The sequence below is a fragment of the Heterodontus francisci genome, chromosome 1 (genome assembly GCF_036365525.1).
Source record: "Heterodontus francisci isolate sHetFra1 chromosome 1, sHetFra1.hap1, whole genome shotgun sequence".
Taxonomy (NCBI): Eukaryota; Metazoa; Chordata; class Chondrichthyes; order Heterodontiformes; family Heterodontidae; genus Heterodontus; species Heterodontus francisci.
The window spans coordinates 173618425-173636962 of record NC_090371.1 but is presented as its reverse complement, the minus strand read 5'-3'; the positions used below and the strand labels follow the sequence as shown (position 1 = coordinate 173636962).

Sequence of the window (18538 nt, the reverse complement as noted above, 5' to 3'; positions counted from 1 at the left end):
CTTCTTACCTTTTGTATTCCAGTCATTTTAAGATAAAGACCAACACATTGTGTGATTACTTTTTGTACCTGTGCAGTAGCGTTTAGTGATTTTTGTACATGGACACATAAATCCCTTTGCTTCTTCAAGTTGCTCACCATTAAGGAAATATTTTGATTTGTTTTTCTCAGATTAAGAGTGGATGACCTCACATTGAATGACATGATCTTAATATGACAGGCCATTTTTCCCTTTGGGGAAATTGATTTTTTGCCATTTCTTTGAGGGCCTTTGACTCCGCCATCAAAGCGACAGGTGCTATTCCAATTTTAAGACTATTTTTTGTTTCTAGTATGAGGGGGAGGGGTGATATTGAGGTTCTGCAGACATCCTTCCAGGGAGGGCCCAGGCAGTGCCCCTGAATTGGCCATCCCTCGAAAGAACTCCCAGCATTCTCAGCAGCAGAGGTCACCGCCAAACAGATCACAACATTTCTGACGGGATCAGAGGGCTGTGGATATTAGGTACCATCATGTTCATTAGCTCAAACAATGGTTTCAACTGAGCACTTGCTACAAAGGGGAGCTGAGTTTAAAATAGGAGTCATATTTTCATGGTTTATTTGCGTAAATAAAAGATGCATAAGTCAATATAGGTTGTTTCTCTCTTTCAACCTAGCTAATAGACTAATGCAGCAATATGATCTTTCACTGCTTGCCTGTTTGGTGTAAATGTTGTGAGGTTGACACTGTTTAATTCTAGAAATAGTACATTGTTCAGAATTTGCACCTAATTTCTTGTCATTGATTTCTACCCTCCCCCACTTTGCAGGTACAGTCCTGGTTCAGCAGTTAATGTCTGTATTTATAAGTGAACACAGCAATTTATTTCCCAAAGATGGAGAGGAAATTCAGGGCAGACAGGACGGTTGCAATAACAACAATGAAATACCAAAGAAACCCTTTGTGCCATTTCCTCCGCCTCTCAATAAAGAGAACAAGAAGCCAGCAGTCGAACCTATACGTCAGTGCTCCTGGGATAACTCAGAGTCACCTAACAGGGGAAGTAGTGAGAATGGGGGCTCTCCTACCACTCTGAATGGGGGCAACAAGTCAAGCAGCAGCCCCAGGAACAGCCTCAGCAAAGTGGATGTCAACAGAAGCCCACCGGTCATGGTGAAAAAGAATCCAGCTTATTCTAAAGGCAGTGGTATAGTCACAAATGGGTCCTTCAGCAGCCCTGTAGAAAACCAGGAGAAAATGCAAACATTGCCAAGCGGAACTTTGCAAGCAAGAAGAAACTCCTCACTTAAAGGAACAGGGACCAAGATGGGGACTGGTAGCATGCAGAATGGGGGAGTGAGAATGGGGATCTCCAGCACAGATATGATGAGTTCCTCTTTAAACAATCGAATTGCAGGATGGATGCCCAATGGGTACGTCACACTGAGGGACAATAAGCCCAAGGACACAGTAAACAGCGAATCCACACAGCATAACAGACTATCCACCTACGATAATGTTCAGCAGCAGTTTTCACTTTCAAACTCCGACGACAAGCAGAGTGTGGACAGTGCCACCTGGTCTACCTCTTCCTGTGAAATCTCCTTGATGGAACATTCAAACTCCTGTCGCTCCTCCACAACTACCTGCCCAGACCAAGACATTTATACAGGAAGTTACGAAGACCCGAATTTGGAGGCACCAGCGCATGAGACATCCCTTCGGACTGACTCCGAGAACAAATATGAGCGGAGTAGTGGAGGTGGCTGCAGTAGTCATGCTACGAACAGCAGTGATAACAGCGACACATTTGTCTCCAACACTTCCACTGGCAATCACAGTGCTTTGCACAGTCTTGTAACAAGCCTGAAGCAAGAAGTAACAAAACAGAAGATTGAGTATGAAACAAGATTAAAAAGGTATGTGTCTGTTAAGTAGACTACACAAAGCAGATGCACTATTTTAAAGCTACACTGCAACCTATGCTTTCAAAATTTAAATAGCACTTACTATTAACAAAAAGAATTTACCTTAATTTCTCCCCATATTTAACTTCCTGTTCTGTTGTAAAATAAAAGTTGTTTCCTAATGTCCATAACAAACTTCTTTTGGCAGGAAGAATGAGGAGAAGCAATATAAACTGATAGAATTTTAAAGGAGGTGCAGGACCAGAGAACCCTGCGGTTGTACATACACTAATCTTTGAAGGTGGCAGGACAATTTGATAAGGCTGTTTTTTTTTAAAAAAAAGCAAGAGGATCCATGGCTTTATAAATAGATACATATAGCACAAAAGCAAAGAAGTTATGCTAATCCTTTATAAACAACTGGTTAGGCCTCAGCTGGAGTATTTTGTCCAATTCTGGGCACCACACTTTAGGAAGGATGTCAAGGCCTTGGAGAGGGTGCAGAGGTGATTTTCTGGAACTGGGGATCAGGAAATTCAGTTATGTGGAGAGACTGGAGAAACTGGGGCTGTTCTCCTTAGAGCAGAGAAGGTTAAGGGGGTTTAATAAATATGTTCAAAATTATGAAGGATTTTGGTAGAGTAAACAAGGAGAAACTGCTTCCACTGGCAGGAGGTTCAATAACCAAGAGATGCAGATTTAAACTAATTGGCAAAAGAACCAGAGGGAAGATGAGGATTTTTTTTATGCAGTGTGTTTTAATCTGGAATGCACTGCCCGAAATGGTGGCGGAAGCCGATTGATTGAAAGGCAATTTTGAGAAGGAATCGGATACATACTTCAGAAGGAAAGATTTACAAGGCTATAGGGATGGGAGGGAGTGGAAATAATTGAATAGCTCATTCAAAAAGTTGGCACAGACATGATGGCCTGAATGGCCTCCTTCTGTGCTGTATGTTTCTCTGATCTATGATCATGTTGAACAAGATCTTAATTAGGCTGCATTTGGAGTATTTCATGTAGTTTTGGACACCCCATTGTAGGAAGGGTATTCACTACTATGCTACCAGGTATGAGGGGTTACAGTTATGAAGAGAGACTTGAGAAAGTGAAACTTTTCCACTGAAGATGAGAAGGGTTAGGGTTTGCCTGAAAGAGTTCTTCAAGATTATCAAGTGTAATGGTAGGTAAATTATAATTGATAGCTTCCACTGGTTGACGAGACAGTAATGAGGGGGCACAAACTTAAGGTGACCATAAAAAGAATTAAAAGGGCAGTGAGAACAAATGTGTTTACAGAAAATCAATAAAATGTGGAATTCTCTACCACAAACAGCTGCTGACACAGAATCCATTTTTAAAATTCTTTTAAAATGGAATTGGACAGTTGATTGCAGAAAAAGGGATATTATCAAAAAAGGACAGGACTGGGTACTAGATATTACTGGATGCAAGGTGTTCAGGAAAGATAGGGAAGGAAAGAAAGAAGGGGTAGCAGTATTGATTAAAGAGAATGTTGCAGTGCTGGAGAGAGAGGGTGATCTAAATGGGTAAAGGACAGAATCTTTTTTTTACGGGATATGGGCACTGCTGGCTAGGCCAGCATTTATTGCCCATCCCTAATTGCCCTTGAGAATCTATTGGTTAGAGCTAAGAAAAAATAAAGGTACCATTACATTGCTGGGTGTATTCTATATAGGCCACGAACTGGCGGGAAAGATATAGAGGAACAAATTTGCAAGAAAATTACAAAGAGGTGCAATAATTATAAATTAGTTATAATGGAGGATTTAAATTATCCAAATATAGACCGCGATAGTAATAGTGTGAAGGGTAGTGAGGGACAAGGGTTTCTAGAATGTGTTCAGGAGAACTTTCTACCAGACTCTGTTCCCAGTGCAACGAGGAAGGAGGCATTGCTGGATCTGGTTCTGGGGAATGAGATGGATCAAGTGTCAGTTGGGGTACATTTAGGGGACAGTGATCGTAGGTTGGCTATGGAAAAGGCTAAGGGGCAATCCAGAGTAAAAATAATAATTAACAGGGGAGGGCCAACTTCAATAAGGTGAGAACAGATATGGCCCAGGTAAATTGGAATCTATCAGATTGGCAGGCAAAACTGTAACAGAACAATGGGCTGCTTTTAAAGAGGAGATAGTTCTGGTATAATTGAGGTACATTCTCACAAGAGGGAAATGTGGGGCAAACAAATCCAGAGCTCCCTAGATGACAAAAGAGAGGGAGAGTAAGATGAAGCTGAAAAAGAGTGCACAAAACTGAAGTCAGGTGGATAGTACAATTGAGAACCAGGCTGATTTTGTTTTTAATTCATTCATGGGATGTGGGCATCACTGGCTGGGCCAGCATTTATTGCCCATCCCTAATTGCCCCTGAGAAGGTGGTGGTGAGCTGCCTTCTTGAATTCCTGCAGTCCATGTGAGGTAGATAATTTCAAAATTTGCAAATGACATAAAACTTGGAAGCATTGTGAACGGTGAGGAGGATAGTGATAAACTTCAAGAGGACATTGACAAGCTGTGGAGTGAGTGGGCAAGTGGCCAATGAAATTTATTGCAGAGAATTGTGAAGTGATTCATTTTCATAGTAAGAATAAGGAGAGGCAATATAAAATAAAGGGTACAATTCTAAAGGGGCTGCAGGAACAGAGGGACCTGGGGGTATATGTGCACAAATCATTGAAGGTGGCAGGGCAGGTTGAGAAAGCAGTTAACTAAACATACTGGATCCTGGGCTTTATAAATAGAGGGATACAGTACAAAAGCAAGGAAGTTATGATGAACCTGTGTAAAAGATTGGTATTGTGTGTGATTCAGGGCACCACACTTAGGTAAGGATGTGTAGGCATTAAGAGGGTGCAGGAAAGTTTCACGAGAATGGTTCCAGGGATGAGGAAGTTGAGTTCCGTGGATAGATTGGAGAAGATGGAGCTGTGGGTCTTTGGAGAAGATAAGATCAAGAGGAGATTTGATAGAGGTGTTGGAAATCTCGAGGGGTGTGGACCGAGTAGATAGGGAGAAAGAGTTGCCGTTGGCGGAAGGACGGAGAAGCAGGGGCACCGATTTAAAGTGATTGGCAAAAGAAGCAACAGCGACATGAGGAGATACTATTTTACACAGTGAGTGGTTAGGATCTGGAATGCAATACCTGAGCATGAGAGGCAGATTCAATCGTGGCTTTCAAAAGGGAATTGGATAATTGTCAAAAAGAAATTGCAGGGCTGTGGGAAGAAGATGGGGAGTGGGACTAGCAGAGTTGCTGTTGCAGAGAGCCAGCAAAGACACGACAGGCCAAATTGTCTCCTTCTGTGCTGTAACCATTCCATCATTCTATGTTTCTATGGCAAAGGATTATGGAGAGCAAGTACAGTCAGATTAAACTAGGTGGCTCAAGTGGAAAAAAACACCAGCACAAACTTGATGGGTCAGCTGGCCTTTTTCTGCGCTGTCAAATTTTATGACAGATTCTTTCCATCCTCTAACTCAGGACTGCTGAGGGCAGTTGTGGTACATCTATTACCATTCTGGCTGAGTTCAACTAACTCAGCACAGACCAGGAAATGAACTTGAGGCTTTACTCAGGGAACTATCAAGGGAGATGAAAGAGATCATTTTGATCAGGCCAATGATAGCCCAGGATTGTCCAACATACGGCCCACAAGCCAGGATCCAGCCAGGCAAAGGTTTCCCTCCAACCCACGGATGTATTTCAGAGATGAGAAATTTCCCATTGGCTTCTTCTTCCAGACCAGCTGTTTAAAAAAGATCACAAGTCAGATTCATAGCTGACAGGTGCTGATATCGGGAACAACAGTTTCCCAACTTCGGACAGATTCGGGCTTTCCGGTGGGCTTTAAAAAAAGGTCGGAATTCACTGGAAAACCCCCGAATCTGTCTGAAGTTGTGAAACTGCTGTTCCCGATGTTAGCACCTGTCAGTTGTGAAACTGACTTGCAATTTCTTTTAAAAAGAACTGACCAACCATTAAGCTGCTGTGTTAAGCACTCCCGCTCTCTGCGACTATCAGAGAGAGAGGGTGGGACAGAGAGAGTGAAAGAGAGAAAGGGCAGAGAGAGAGAGGGAATGGGCAGAGAGAGAAGTGGGGAACGAGAGAGAGGGGAGGCACAGGAATAGAGAAACACAGAGAGAGGGAGAGAGAGTGATCAAGATCGCTCCTGACAGATGGACATCTATCCAGAATACTCCGCATCGCTACACAAGTATGCAGGCAAACACTGACTACTTGTGCAAGCAAAAAAAGGTCAGGTATCTCACTAAATCAGTGTCCAACAAAGTGACAAAAAAAGTAAGTCAATAAATTAATCTTCTCATTTAAAGCTTTACTAATATGCACATTTATTGTTGTTTTGATTAGTAGTAAGATCAGTTTTTAATATCATTATCTTTCTGAAATTATCTCACCGGCCCCTTATGTATGGCAAAAATTGTAATGTCGCTCCCCCCCCACGCGAAAAGGTTGGACAACCCTGTGATAGCCACTCTATACACTGCGGGGAAAATTGATCCTTGTTGTGCCCATTTGCCCGGTGTAAAATGAGGCAACGAGGACCAGTTTTAGGCACTATATCCAGCACCCGATCTGTGCCTGGGATACACGTGGTACATATTGATGAAGGTGGCTTCTCAGACAGCCATGCAGATAAAGTAATGCCAAGCAGAGTAGGCCAGGCACCTGATCTACTTAATGCTGCCATATTTCCTCAAGGAGTCCTGAAACAGGCATTAGGCCCATAAATGCAAGAACCCTGCAGCCTGATAGTTCCAGCAGAGGCCTGCCACAGAGGCAAATGCCAGGAGGGCCCGGCTTGGCCTGATCCTCCCAGCAGCGGCAAGGCTCTGCAGCGGCCACCCCGCTGCTGGACGACGGAAACTGAATTACAATATTTAATTGAATGGGATGAATACATTTAAATAAACTTACCTTTAATCTTCCCGGCCCACTGCAATCCTTAGTGCGGCAGCCGACACTCCCATGCCTTCAATTCCCCGTCTGGGGAAAGCCAGCGTGGCACCGGTGAGGAGGGGGAGGAGCTAAGATTTTCAGTGCGGTTGTTGGGGGGCAGAAACGGGATCAAATAAACATAATGAATGTAGGGGATGGTGGGAAGGGATAAACTTTAATCTTCGTACAGTCTGGAGGGGTTGAAAGGTCAAGTTTAAAAGCTAAGTGTTTTTTGGGGAGGGAAAGGGCAAAATGTTAATGTAATATTTATTGGGGGGGGGTGGGAAAGGGGTGTTAGAAATGTATTTGATAAATTTTGGGAGATGTATCTTTAAAAATGTAAACATGCTGCCAGGGCTGTCTGCTCTTTAAAAATGGCACCAGTGCCTGCGCATCGGCAGCTGACGCCATTGCTGGCAATGGACAGCCCATCTCCTCCACGTTATTGGGGGGCAGGCCATCTCAGCTATTTAAATGAGCTGCCACGCGGGAGATTGCGTTAGCTCTTTGGCGTGCGGCCTGCACATGCGGACCGCCATATTTTGAGCTCGCCACCAATCTTGGCGGCGAGCTCTTAAAATCCAGCCTGTTGGTGCTTGCACTCCAGGTCCAGATCGGGCTCAGGACGTCCCAACACAAAACTGTTTTTTCTTTTACTTACTCATTCACAGGAAGTGGGTGTCGCTTGCAAGTTGATCATTTATTGTCCTTTCCGAATTCCTCGTGAGAAGGAGGTGATGAACTGCCTTCTTAAACTGCTGCAGTCCATGTGATGTAGGTACACCCACAGTCCTGTTAGGGAGACAGTTCCAGGAATTTGACCCTGTGACGATGAAGGAATGACAATATAGCTCCAATTCAGGATGGTGGGTAACTTGGAGGAGAACTTGAAGGTGGTGGTGTTCCTATACGCCTCCTGCCCTTGTCCTTCTAGGCAGTAGAGGTCGCAGGTTTTTGAGGTGTTAAGTACACAGCCTGTTATAGATGGGACACACTGCAGCCAGAATGCACTGGTGGTTGTGAGAGGGAATGTTTAAGGTGGTAGATGAGGTACCGATCATGTGGTTGACTTGTTTTGGATGGTGTCTAGCTTCTTGAGTGTTGTTGGAGCTGCACTCATCCAGGTGCTTTTTTTGCTATATTTAAATGACTTGGATCTTGGAATACAGAGTAGAATCTCAAAATTTGCCAATGACACCAAACTTGGAGGTGTAGCATACAGTGAGGATGCTATGAACTGCCTGCAACAGGACATTGATAGGCTAGTGGAGTGGGCAGATGGAATTTAATAATAAGTGTGTGGTGATGCATTTTGTCGGAAGGAATAGGGAGAGGCAATATAGACTTAATGGCACAGTTCTGAAGAGTGTGCAGGAACAGAGGGACCTTCGGATGCATGTGTATCGATCTTTGAAGGTGGCGGGACATATTGAGAGAATGGTTAATAAAGCATATCAGAACTTGGGCTTCATAAACAGAGGCATAGAGTATAAAAGCAGGGAAGTTATGCTGAACCTTTATAAAGCTCTGGTTAGGCCCCAAGTGGAGTATTGCATTCAGTTCTGCTCACTACACTTTAGGAAGGATGTGAGTATCCTTGAGAGGGTGCAGAGGAGATTTACCAGAATGGTTCCAGGGATGGAGAATTTTAGTTTCAAGGTTAGGTTGGAAAAGCTGGGGTTGTTCTCTAGAAAAAAGGAGATTGAGGGGAGATTTAATCGAAGTATACAAGATTATGACAGACTTAGATAAGTCAGTCAAAGAAAAACTGTTCCCATTAACTAATGAAGGACTAAGGGACACAGATTGAAGGTTTGGGGCAAGAGTTGCATTGGAGGAATATGAGGAAGAATTTTTTTATGCAGTGCGTGGCAATGACCTGGAACTTGCTGCCCACAAGGGTGGTAGAAGTGGAGACAATCAATGACTTCAAGAGGAAATTGGATGGCCACTTGAAGGAAATAAACTTACAAGTCTATGGGGATTGAGCGGAGGAGTGGGACTGACTGCATAGCTCTGTGAAGAGCTTACATGGACTCGATGGGCTGAATGGCCTCCTTCTGTGCCGTAAATGACTCTGTGGTGGTGCTGGTGTTACTGAGGCACTCTTGGTGATGGACATTGAAGTCCCCTGTCCAGAGAACATTTGACACCCTTCCAACTGGTGTTTAAAATGTGAGTCATCAGCTGAGTGAGGGTAGGTGGTAATCAGCTGGAGGTTTCTTTGCACATGTTTGACCTGATGCCAGGAGTCTTCTTGAGGTCCAAAGTCAATGTTGAGGATGCCCAGAGCGACATTGTTCTACTGTATTGCCACCTTTGAGTGAGTTGGGGGTGGGGTTGGTCGTGCAGTGTGGTCTGTCCTGCTGATGGGACAGGACATACCCAGGGATGGTGACGGAGGAGTCTGGGACATTGGTTGTAAAGTTTGATTCTGTGAGTGTGACTGTGTAGACTGTTGCTTGACTAGTCTGTGGGAAAGTTCTCCCATGTTTGGCACAAGTCCCCAGATCGTGTCCGAATCCGATGCCTAGGTCAATGTTGGGTGATCCATTTGGTTTTATTCTTATACCTTTTTGTAGTGGTTGCCATTTTAGAGGCCAGTTAGGAGTCAACCACATTGCTGTGGATCATATAGGTCAAATCAGGTAAGGACAGCAGGTTTCGTTCTCTAAACAGCATTAGTTTGGGTTTTTATGAATATCTGAACTTCATGGTCATCTTTATTGGTACCAGTTTTTTATTCCAGATTTATGTAATTAACTGATTTCACAAACTGGTAGGTCTCTGGATTACTAGTCCAGCCACATAACCACGATGCTGACATACCTGGCATGGGTATTACGCCGGGAAAACTGGAAAATGGGATGTGCTGTAATATAATGTGGATCAACTAAGCACAGCAGCGATCCTAGAGAGCGGAGCACAGCTTGGGATCGGGATGGGAAATGAGTCACTGGGAGGAGAAGGCCAAATATAATACAGTGGAATTTGTGCTTTTTTAAAATATGTACACTGACAACACCCAGCTGTACCTCTCCGCCACCACTCTTGACCCCTCCACTGTCTTTAATTTGTTAGACTGCTTGTCCGACGTCCAGTACTGCATAAGCAGAAATTTCTTCCAACTAAATATCGGGAAGACCGCAAACTCCGTTCCCTATCCACTGACTCCATCCCTTTCCCTAGCAACTGTCTGAGGCTGAACCTGACAGTTTGTAACCTTGGTGTCATATTTGACTCCCAAGAAGAGCTTCCAACCACATATTCACACCATCACCTAAGATCACTTATTTCCACCTCCATAACATTGCCTGACTTCATTCACCCTTGTCTCAGCTCGTCTGCTGCTGAAACCTTCATTCATGCCTTTTTTACCTCTGGATTTGACTATTCCAATGCTCTCCTGGCCAGCCTCCCATGTTCCACCCTCTGTGAACTTGATGTCATCTAAACCTCTGCTGCCTGTGTCCTTACTCGCACCAAGTCACATTCCCTTATCACTCCTGTACTCGTTGAACTACATTGGCTTCCGGTTAAGCAACGTCTTGATTTTAAAATTTGCATCCTTATTTTTGAATCCCCCCATGGCCTCGCCCTTCCCTAACTCTGTAATCTCCTTCTGCCCACAACACTTTGAGACATCTGTGCTCATCTAATTCTGGTTTCTTGAGCATCTCCTGACTTAAATTACTCCACCATAGGTGGCCGTGCCTTCAGCTGCCTGGGCCCTAAGCTGTGGAATTCCCTCCCTAAACCTCTCTGCCTTTCTATCTTGCTTTCCTCCTTTAAAACTTACCTCTTGGACCAAACTTTTGTTCATCTGCCCTAACATCTCCTTATGTGGCTCATTGTCATATTTTGTTTTGTTATGCTCTTGTGGAGTGCCTTGGACATTTTATTACATTAAAGCTGCTATATAAATATAAGTCATTGTTGTTTTACAAATGATTAGGGTAGAGATATTGGAAGGCAGCAGATTTTGTGGAACTTAACCTCAATATGGCCACCAGAAAATGAGGAATAAACAGGTAGGAAAATAAAGGATCCAACTAGCGTTCTGTCGACCTGGTCACTCCCACATTTGTCCACCCTGTCTCTAGGGATGTGTGCCACGGATGCTCCCCTCAGTGAAGGCTGCTGCATACCTAGCGGAGGCCCTGTTCAGTAGGTTAACACATATCTTTATGTGATCAGGAAGAGCAGGAGTGCTCCTCTGGATGCCAGAAAGAACATTGGGGCTGCTGTCATCGCAGACTTAGGCCCCCCCCCCCCACCTTCTATCCAACAAAAACTCTCCAAACCTTATCTTATTTATCAAAAGTTGTTTGACTGTGGGCCTAGTGACTTCTGGCCTGGCCAGTAAGCTGCCTCTGGACACCCATTTCGTATTGGCATTTGACCGGCAGAATGTTAAGGAGCCCTGACTGTCAAATTGGACCAGATCTCCCACTGCAGTTCCAGTAAGGCAGCTCATGCATGTTGCCAGCCATGTACCTGGGAATTCAAATTGCTCCTAATCTGACCAGATATTCTCAACATTATAAAATCAGCCAGAAAGTCAAAGTTAATTGTTTTTTCTCTTTGTCCCATGTTTCCATTTTGAAACAACTGCCATGGAATCTTGTTTGTCTATTTTACTTGATAAAAGTTGTAAAAGTAGTAGAAATTCAGACTAAATGGTGATAAGGAACTCAGGTGTCGAGTGTTTTAGTTACAATAGTGATTGTTTCAGAACTCAGCTCTGCCTCATGTCAGAACAATACCTGGCATGGAACATTGTCCCAATTCCTCTCCTCTCCTGCTCCAATGACTGTGCACTTTATGACTCATTATTATTTAATTTATCTGGAGTTTTGCTCTTGGGCAAAAGTTGAAACCTGGGGTGGTTGGGGGGTTGGGCATTGGCAGGGTGAGGTTGAGTTTAACTCATGGCTGCCCATAATGTACCTAAAAGTGAACGTCCAGCATTTGAAAATTTTGGGTGCCCCTTAGATGCCCAAGGCCTGCCTGAGGCAATATTCAGATGAGTCTGTAAATGGATGCATTCCACTGTCCACCTGAAACTGGCAGATAGCTTTTTAAGTATGCAAATCAGAGCCATATGTTGGTTGTAGGACCACAGTTACAAAATTTAAGTACAAGTGTGCACTGCGCATGTTCGACTTGTACCAAGTGTTGGGAGGCTAAGCCAGCAGTATTTAAAGGAACCACAAAACAGCTGAGGAAATGTTGAGTTTGTAGCTTTGGGTACCCTGGAGAAGCAGGGGGGCTCCTTCTGGACCCACAAAAAAGCTCCATGCATTACAAGTCCACTCATGGCCCTCCATGCATTACAAGTCCACTCATGGCCCTCCATGCATTACAAGTCCACTCATGGCCCTCCATGCATTACAAGTCCACTCATGGCCCTCCATGCATTACAAGTCCACTCATGGCCCTCCATGCATTACAAGTCCACTCATGGCCCTCCATGCATTACAAGTCCACTCATGGCCCTCCATGCATTACAAGTCCACTCATGGCCCTCCATGCATTACAAGACCACTCATGGCCCTCCAGGCATCACAAGTCCACTCATGGCCCTCCAGGCATTACAAGTCCAGCTCACCATAGAAGCCGGCCAATTTCTGCCTTCCAGCATCCGACAAATTGCAGTGGGGAAACCATTTGTTGGCCATAGTACACCAGCGCGAATGAGCAGATGGAGCATCTCTCTGCCAACTTCATGCCTGTTTTGGGCAGAAGTCGAATTTCCTGATCATTGAAAATAACTTTCCTGGGTTATTTCTTGACCTGGAATTCACAAGTGTTAAATCGCTGCATCAGCCAGTTGAAATAGGGATAAACTAAAAGGCTTTACAGTAATGGACACCATTCTAAATTAGTGCTTATCATTTTTCTTGACCATTTCCACATGCTTAGAAAGTTAGCCTTGTGTGAGTTACATAACCAGGTACTACAAAGCTGGAAATCGGCAGTAAATAGCCTTTAGAGATGCATCAATTCAAAAACCTTGTACTCATGGTGCTCTCTCTCTGTTGCTGTTTTCAATTGTTCAATAAAACAAACATGTGATGAACTGTAAGAAGCAGCCTTTGTCTTGTAACAGATTTTTTCATTACTGTTTCCCTGTTGTACTGGTGCCGGAGGGTAGCTGCTGAGGAAATGAATAAATCCAGATGTCCCACACTTAGACAGAATTATCATTCATTCCAGAATCATAATGAGAAATTCAATAACCTTTAGCATTGCTCCATGTGGGAGAATGTGAATTTATAACCTACACAGCCTAGTTGGCAGAAAATCATATCTTCTTAAGACTCTTTACCTGAATCATTGCGACATCTGAAATGCCCCTGAACACCTCAGCATTGCTTTTTTATGGAAAAAAAATCAGCAGCTATGATTTCCATGCATGGCAGCTGAGCATAACCAACTCGAACTTTGTAGCCTGTCTGTTTCGTGGTTGTATTGACTGTTGATGTAAAGCTCATATGTGGCAGCTGGCAACTGCTGTAGCTCCTGATGTGGCTTGAAGTATCACATCCAAAGGTAGACAAATAGTGTGGAACCTATTTTCCTCCTTAACATATATGGCCCAATTATCTTTTGTTTCTTCATCAATGACCTTCAATACGACAAAGATAGTGGACCTGACATTCCGTTGGGATTCTGTCGATCTCTTGCTGTAACCTGGACAGGATACTGGCAGAACCCTGAGGATGCAGAGTAAACCGGGGTAACAACTCATTTGCTTTGGTTCAGCGGGTGACTGTGCCAATATAGGTGCCTGCTCCTGGGGAAGGAGAGAATGTGGAGCCAAGTGGCCATTAGAGGAGGTTATACTGTGAGAAGCAGCCTTTGTCTTGTAACAGACTTTTTCATTACTGTTTCCCTGTTGCACTTGTGCCGCAGAGTAGCTGCTGAGGAAATGAATAAATCCAGAAGTCCCACACCTCCTCTCCCTGCAACCCCAACCCAGACAACCACCCCCTCAAAGTGCTGGCAGACAAGAAGATGGCATCTATTTATTGAAGGCCCAATCCAAACAGACAAATAAAGAATTGCTGGCTTATTCAAAGCCATGATCTGATCCCAGTGAGTTCCATTCAAATGTGCAAAGTAAATTAGAGAGGGAAAAAACAAGAGGTGTGAAATTCGGAGGCGTCACTATGGAAGGCTGAAGTTCCTCCAAGTGGGGTGCGCTAATCCTCCTGACAATTCCGATGTGGCCCATGTGGCACCCTACCCTGAGAGGGGTGCTCATATGGGCATCCCCTGTGTGCGGCGGAAACTGTCATGACAACACTCAGCACGACTGGCTGATTTGATGCTCTATTTGCGAATGCAGGGCCATTCAACTTATTCACTTGTCACTCATAAAAGGACATGTGTTCAGTTGGAACAGGGGGCCAGCACTAACATTATTTAAAGTCCCTAGCACCAAACCTGCAGGTAAGGTAACTGAGAATAACTTGTGTTAATGCAAAGTGTGTGGAAGTACTGTGGGTGTTTTTGGAGGTGTTGTGGTGAGTTACTGGATTTGGCAGGACATGTTGCTGCAACCTCAACAGGGAGGGCAGAGGATTTGGTGACCTGTCTAGACAAAGGCTGCAATGGGCATGGGGGCTGCTGTTGCAGTACCTCTGGTTCTGCAGCATCACAGGGAGATGGAGCACAGGCTGTGGAGAGAGCAAACTCTATGTGTTGTCCTCTGGCAAGTTGGAGCCGGATTGCTACTATGCTCCTTGACAGTGACAGGAGGCTGTCTGGCAGGCCAGCTAATGTACCCAGCATATTGGAGTGCATCCTCATCAGCGTCTTTAGTTTAGTTTAGTTTAGAGATACAGCACTGAAACAGGCCCTTCGGCGTCTTCCTGTATGCTGGCCCATCGAGGTCATCATCTGAGTCCCCCATAGCAGAACTTGTCTGCGACATCACTGTCCAGTGAGCTGGCAAATTAACTATCCTTTATCTCAGGCCTGGCTGTAGCCCACTCAAGCGCGGTGAGGGTGAGGGAGTGGGGCACGTAAAATTCCAGCCAATGTCTGTTTGTGATCTGGCTTCTCAGCCAAATATTCGCAGTTGTATTTTTGCTTGTTATCGGGTTAGACAGCATGGACTGCGGGAATTTAAATTGTTTCACTAAATCTTTCTTTTGGGTAAAGACTCAATGCCTAGCAAAATCTCCATCTTACATTTCAGTGGTAGTACAGAATGAGATCTCCAGGTATTTCACATCAGCGAAGGCTGATGCTCAGAGTGAAGAATAAAACAAAGTCTTCTTCCATATCTAGAGCAAGTCAATTCAGTTCTCATTGTATTTTATGGGTACTACCAAAAGTGGTAAATTCCTTTCTGGCTGTGGAATATCAAATGAAATCATTTCAAAATTGATCTTTTCTATCAAATGTCTCATGATCACTCTAACTGAGTGCAAACATAATAATCAGGTATTTATATTAATAACCAATAATCTTTCAAAGTGAATTCCAATGTAAAATATGTCTTTAGAATCTCTGTCACAATTCAGATGTCACACTTCAAAGTAGTAAATGAAAGTCAAAACATTCTTTCACCTGATATAGAGACAGACATTTATAAGCACCTGGCAATGTGGAAACCTGCTGCACTGAAAGGAAGTACCTGAGCAGTGACCTTGAAAGGGCACTGCATTTAAGTTTCAGACCCCAGCTTATCGTTGAGAAATGCCGTATCAGATTATCTCTACCCCTCTCTGTTTCTATATATCGACATATAATGGAAACAACCCGATTTTCATTTCCATATCAATCAAATTGAATTGAAAATCAGTTGGTTTCTACAACAGGCAGTCAGTCTGCAACAACAGATTTACACCCAGGCAGAAAGGTGAAAATCTAACGCACTATAGCTGACTGCCATCATCTTTTCTATCCACCACGTATGTTATTTTGGTATAAACAGAAGCTTCTTCTTTAAATAACTTTCATAAACTTGAGTCTTTACAAGGGGAATGTGGTTAACTTTCAATCTAATAGCCACATCTATCAGAATTAACACAGGAGTATTTGATCATTTCCCTGCTCATTGCTTCTTTTACTTTGCTTTGACAGTTTGGAACAGAGGAACCTTGAGTTGGAGTCTGAGGTAATGACACTTCATGAGGAACTGGACCAGGAAAGGAAGAAGTATACCATGGTGGAAATAAAGATGAGGAACACGGAGCGTGCACGAGAGGATGCCGAGAAACGCAATGAAATGTTGCAAAAAGAGATGGAGCAATTTTTCTCGACGTTTGGTGACCTGACTGTGGAGACACGAAGGCCAGATAGAAGTAACACCATATGGATTCAGTAAAGATCAAAAGATCAGGACAATGGATTGGGAGTAGAAAAGCCAGGTGACTGGTCACCTGTCTCGGGTTAGCACTCATTGAAATTCAAAACCTTGAAGGGAAAAAAATACATTTCAACTGTACTTGCCAGTATTTTAATTGTATACTTATTATGTTATTATAACCTATAAGCTCTATGTAATTATGTTACTGTTAAGTGTTACAGCTGATTGTGTATATAGCTTCAAAGAAAACAAAATCAGTGGCACCTATCAAAAAATGTATGTCAAACAGAAAATGGAAACTTTTAATGAAAGCCTTGTATTTAAACTGCTACAGTTAATATTGTTGTGTTGCAATCCAGCTTTTTATCAAGGCTTTATAACTTGCACTTAACATAAGCTATTTTTTAGCATTGTGGTACAGTTGGCCTGTTTTGTAATTCTTTTTTGTGACCCCCTTTCTTGCTGGGGACAAGAGAATCCTGAAGAATTTAGAGATTATGGAATGGGTAACAGGATATATAAAGTTAAAATATTGACTAGCGTGGCGATGCTTTATGTGCCATTTTACTTGTTCATGACCAAAAAAAGTGTACATATTTTATAAAAAATATAACAAGTGAATTACCTAAACCTTTTTGTACATGTATTGTTTTATTTCAATGTGTAATTTAATGTGCCAGAGCCAACCATGATTTGCTCATCTCTTTCAAGCACCACATCTAAGCATTGTGCATACACAGGTTACATGTATTGTTAATGCCAGAACTTGGAAATATAGTTAATGAGGAAATTCCTGCAGAAAAGACATTTTCTCATGCACTGATTTTACCAAAGATTTTGCTTCAGAGTGGAATGATCTGACAAATGGTACAATTTTAATTCTGGCAGAACATCTATTTTAAAAGGTTCCTTCTTGCCTTGATTCAACACAAGCCCCTATTTATCATGCATGAGAAGGAATGATAATTGAGTATGTTGATCACACCAAAATCAAGGTGCATGGTTCAAAAGGCTGGACCACAAATTAGAGTCAAATAGAATCATAGAGATCTCTGCACAGGAGAACATTTGGCTGATCAGCCAGTGCAAGCGCCAAGGTGGAATTTTCTATCAGAATCCCATTTCCTTTCCTCTTTCCCTGTATCCTTTAATATATTTTCTTCTTGAAGAATTTATCTAAATTCCTGCTGCACATCCCCAGGCAGCTTGCTGGAGATGCGGATATAAGTTGTGTTGTCACCAGAAGTGGCCAGCAGGTAGGTTCTAGGAGAGATAGGGGGAAACGATCGGGAAGCGTCCAAACAGAGGTTGGCTATGTTCTTCGGGACTAATGTGGAGCCAGGAGAAACGCTCCAACAACTCATGGCTTCACATTCAGGTATTTTTTTTTAATTTGCCGAATAGGAAGTGGCCTACAGTGAATGTTTTAAGCACCGCCAGTTAGGCCACATATAGACGTAGTTATTCTGAATGCAGCAGTCCAGTGCAGCCCATTTTGGGAAGGGGCATTGAAATAGACTTTCATATGCAAAAGACCTAGGCTGGAATTTTACATTGGGTGGTAGGCCTTGCCCACCAGCCAAAAAGTCAGGCGAGCCTGCCTCCACCGGGCCTGGGTAGCCAGGCCAGGATTTTTCACTCCCCAGACCCTTAATTGGTCTTGTGCGGGACTCCCATCTCCTTGAGGTAGGAAGTCCCACCTAATGGAGGTGCTGGCCAATCAGCAGGCCGGCAGCTCTTAGTCCCAGCAACGCCATTGAGAGTGGTGGCCACTGCTGGTACTACACACAGCCATCGGAGGCAAGAGGAAGAATGGCCCTGGAACTCACTGTGGACCATCAGCCAGGTCCCGGTGAGGCAAGGGGGGTCAGTTAGGGGAAGCGGGGGTGAAGTGTTGTGCTTTGGGGGCAGTTGGGGCTTCGGGGGCTGCCCTCCATGGGGCACAGGGTGCCTGATCAGGAAGGCTGCCCCCAGCCTGCAAGAAGGCCGCCTGGTTTTACCAGGCAGGGTTCTTGGGCCTTTTGCCGTCCGGCCACCGAGGGTAAAAGACCCACTACAGCGGGAGGAGGCCCTTAAGTGGCAGTTAATTGGACACTTAAAAGCCTTGATTGGCCTGGGGCGGGTGAATCATATCTGGCCGCCGCCACCCTGCGTAAATTGCATTGGGGGCAGGAGGGAGTTGGAATGCCCCCTACCCACCCCCACCCACCTCCCACTGAATTTTACGCACCCCCACAGACACACACCCCCGCCCCCCCACTCCCACCACCAGCCCACTCATTGGCGGGGCCATAAAATTCTAGCCCTAATGCCTGTTTCAGGCATGGGCCCTGAATACCGAGACT

The 18538-nt window shown here is 44.0% G+C and overlaps 1 protein-coding gene across 3 annotated transcripts in view; it reads left to right on the top strand.

Annotated features, from left to right (window-relative positions):
• The window catches only part of arhgap24 (Rho GTPase activating protein 24), a 499279-nt gene extending 482456 nt beyond the window's left edge, over positions 1–16823 (top strand). For all 3 annotated transcript variants that reach the window (XM_068038864.1, XM_068038874.1, XM_068038884.1), the window contains 2 exons: positions 811–1900; positions 15968–16823. In XM_068038864.1, the coding sequence (XP_067894965.1) occupies positions 811–1900; positions 15968–16211 (1334 nt within the window). In that variant the 3' untranslated portion in view covers positions 16212–16823. The remainder of the gene's footprint in view (positions 1–810; positions 1901–15967) is intronic.
• The last annotated feature ends 1715 nt before the right edge of the window (positions 16824–18538 follow it).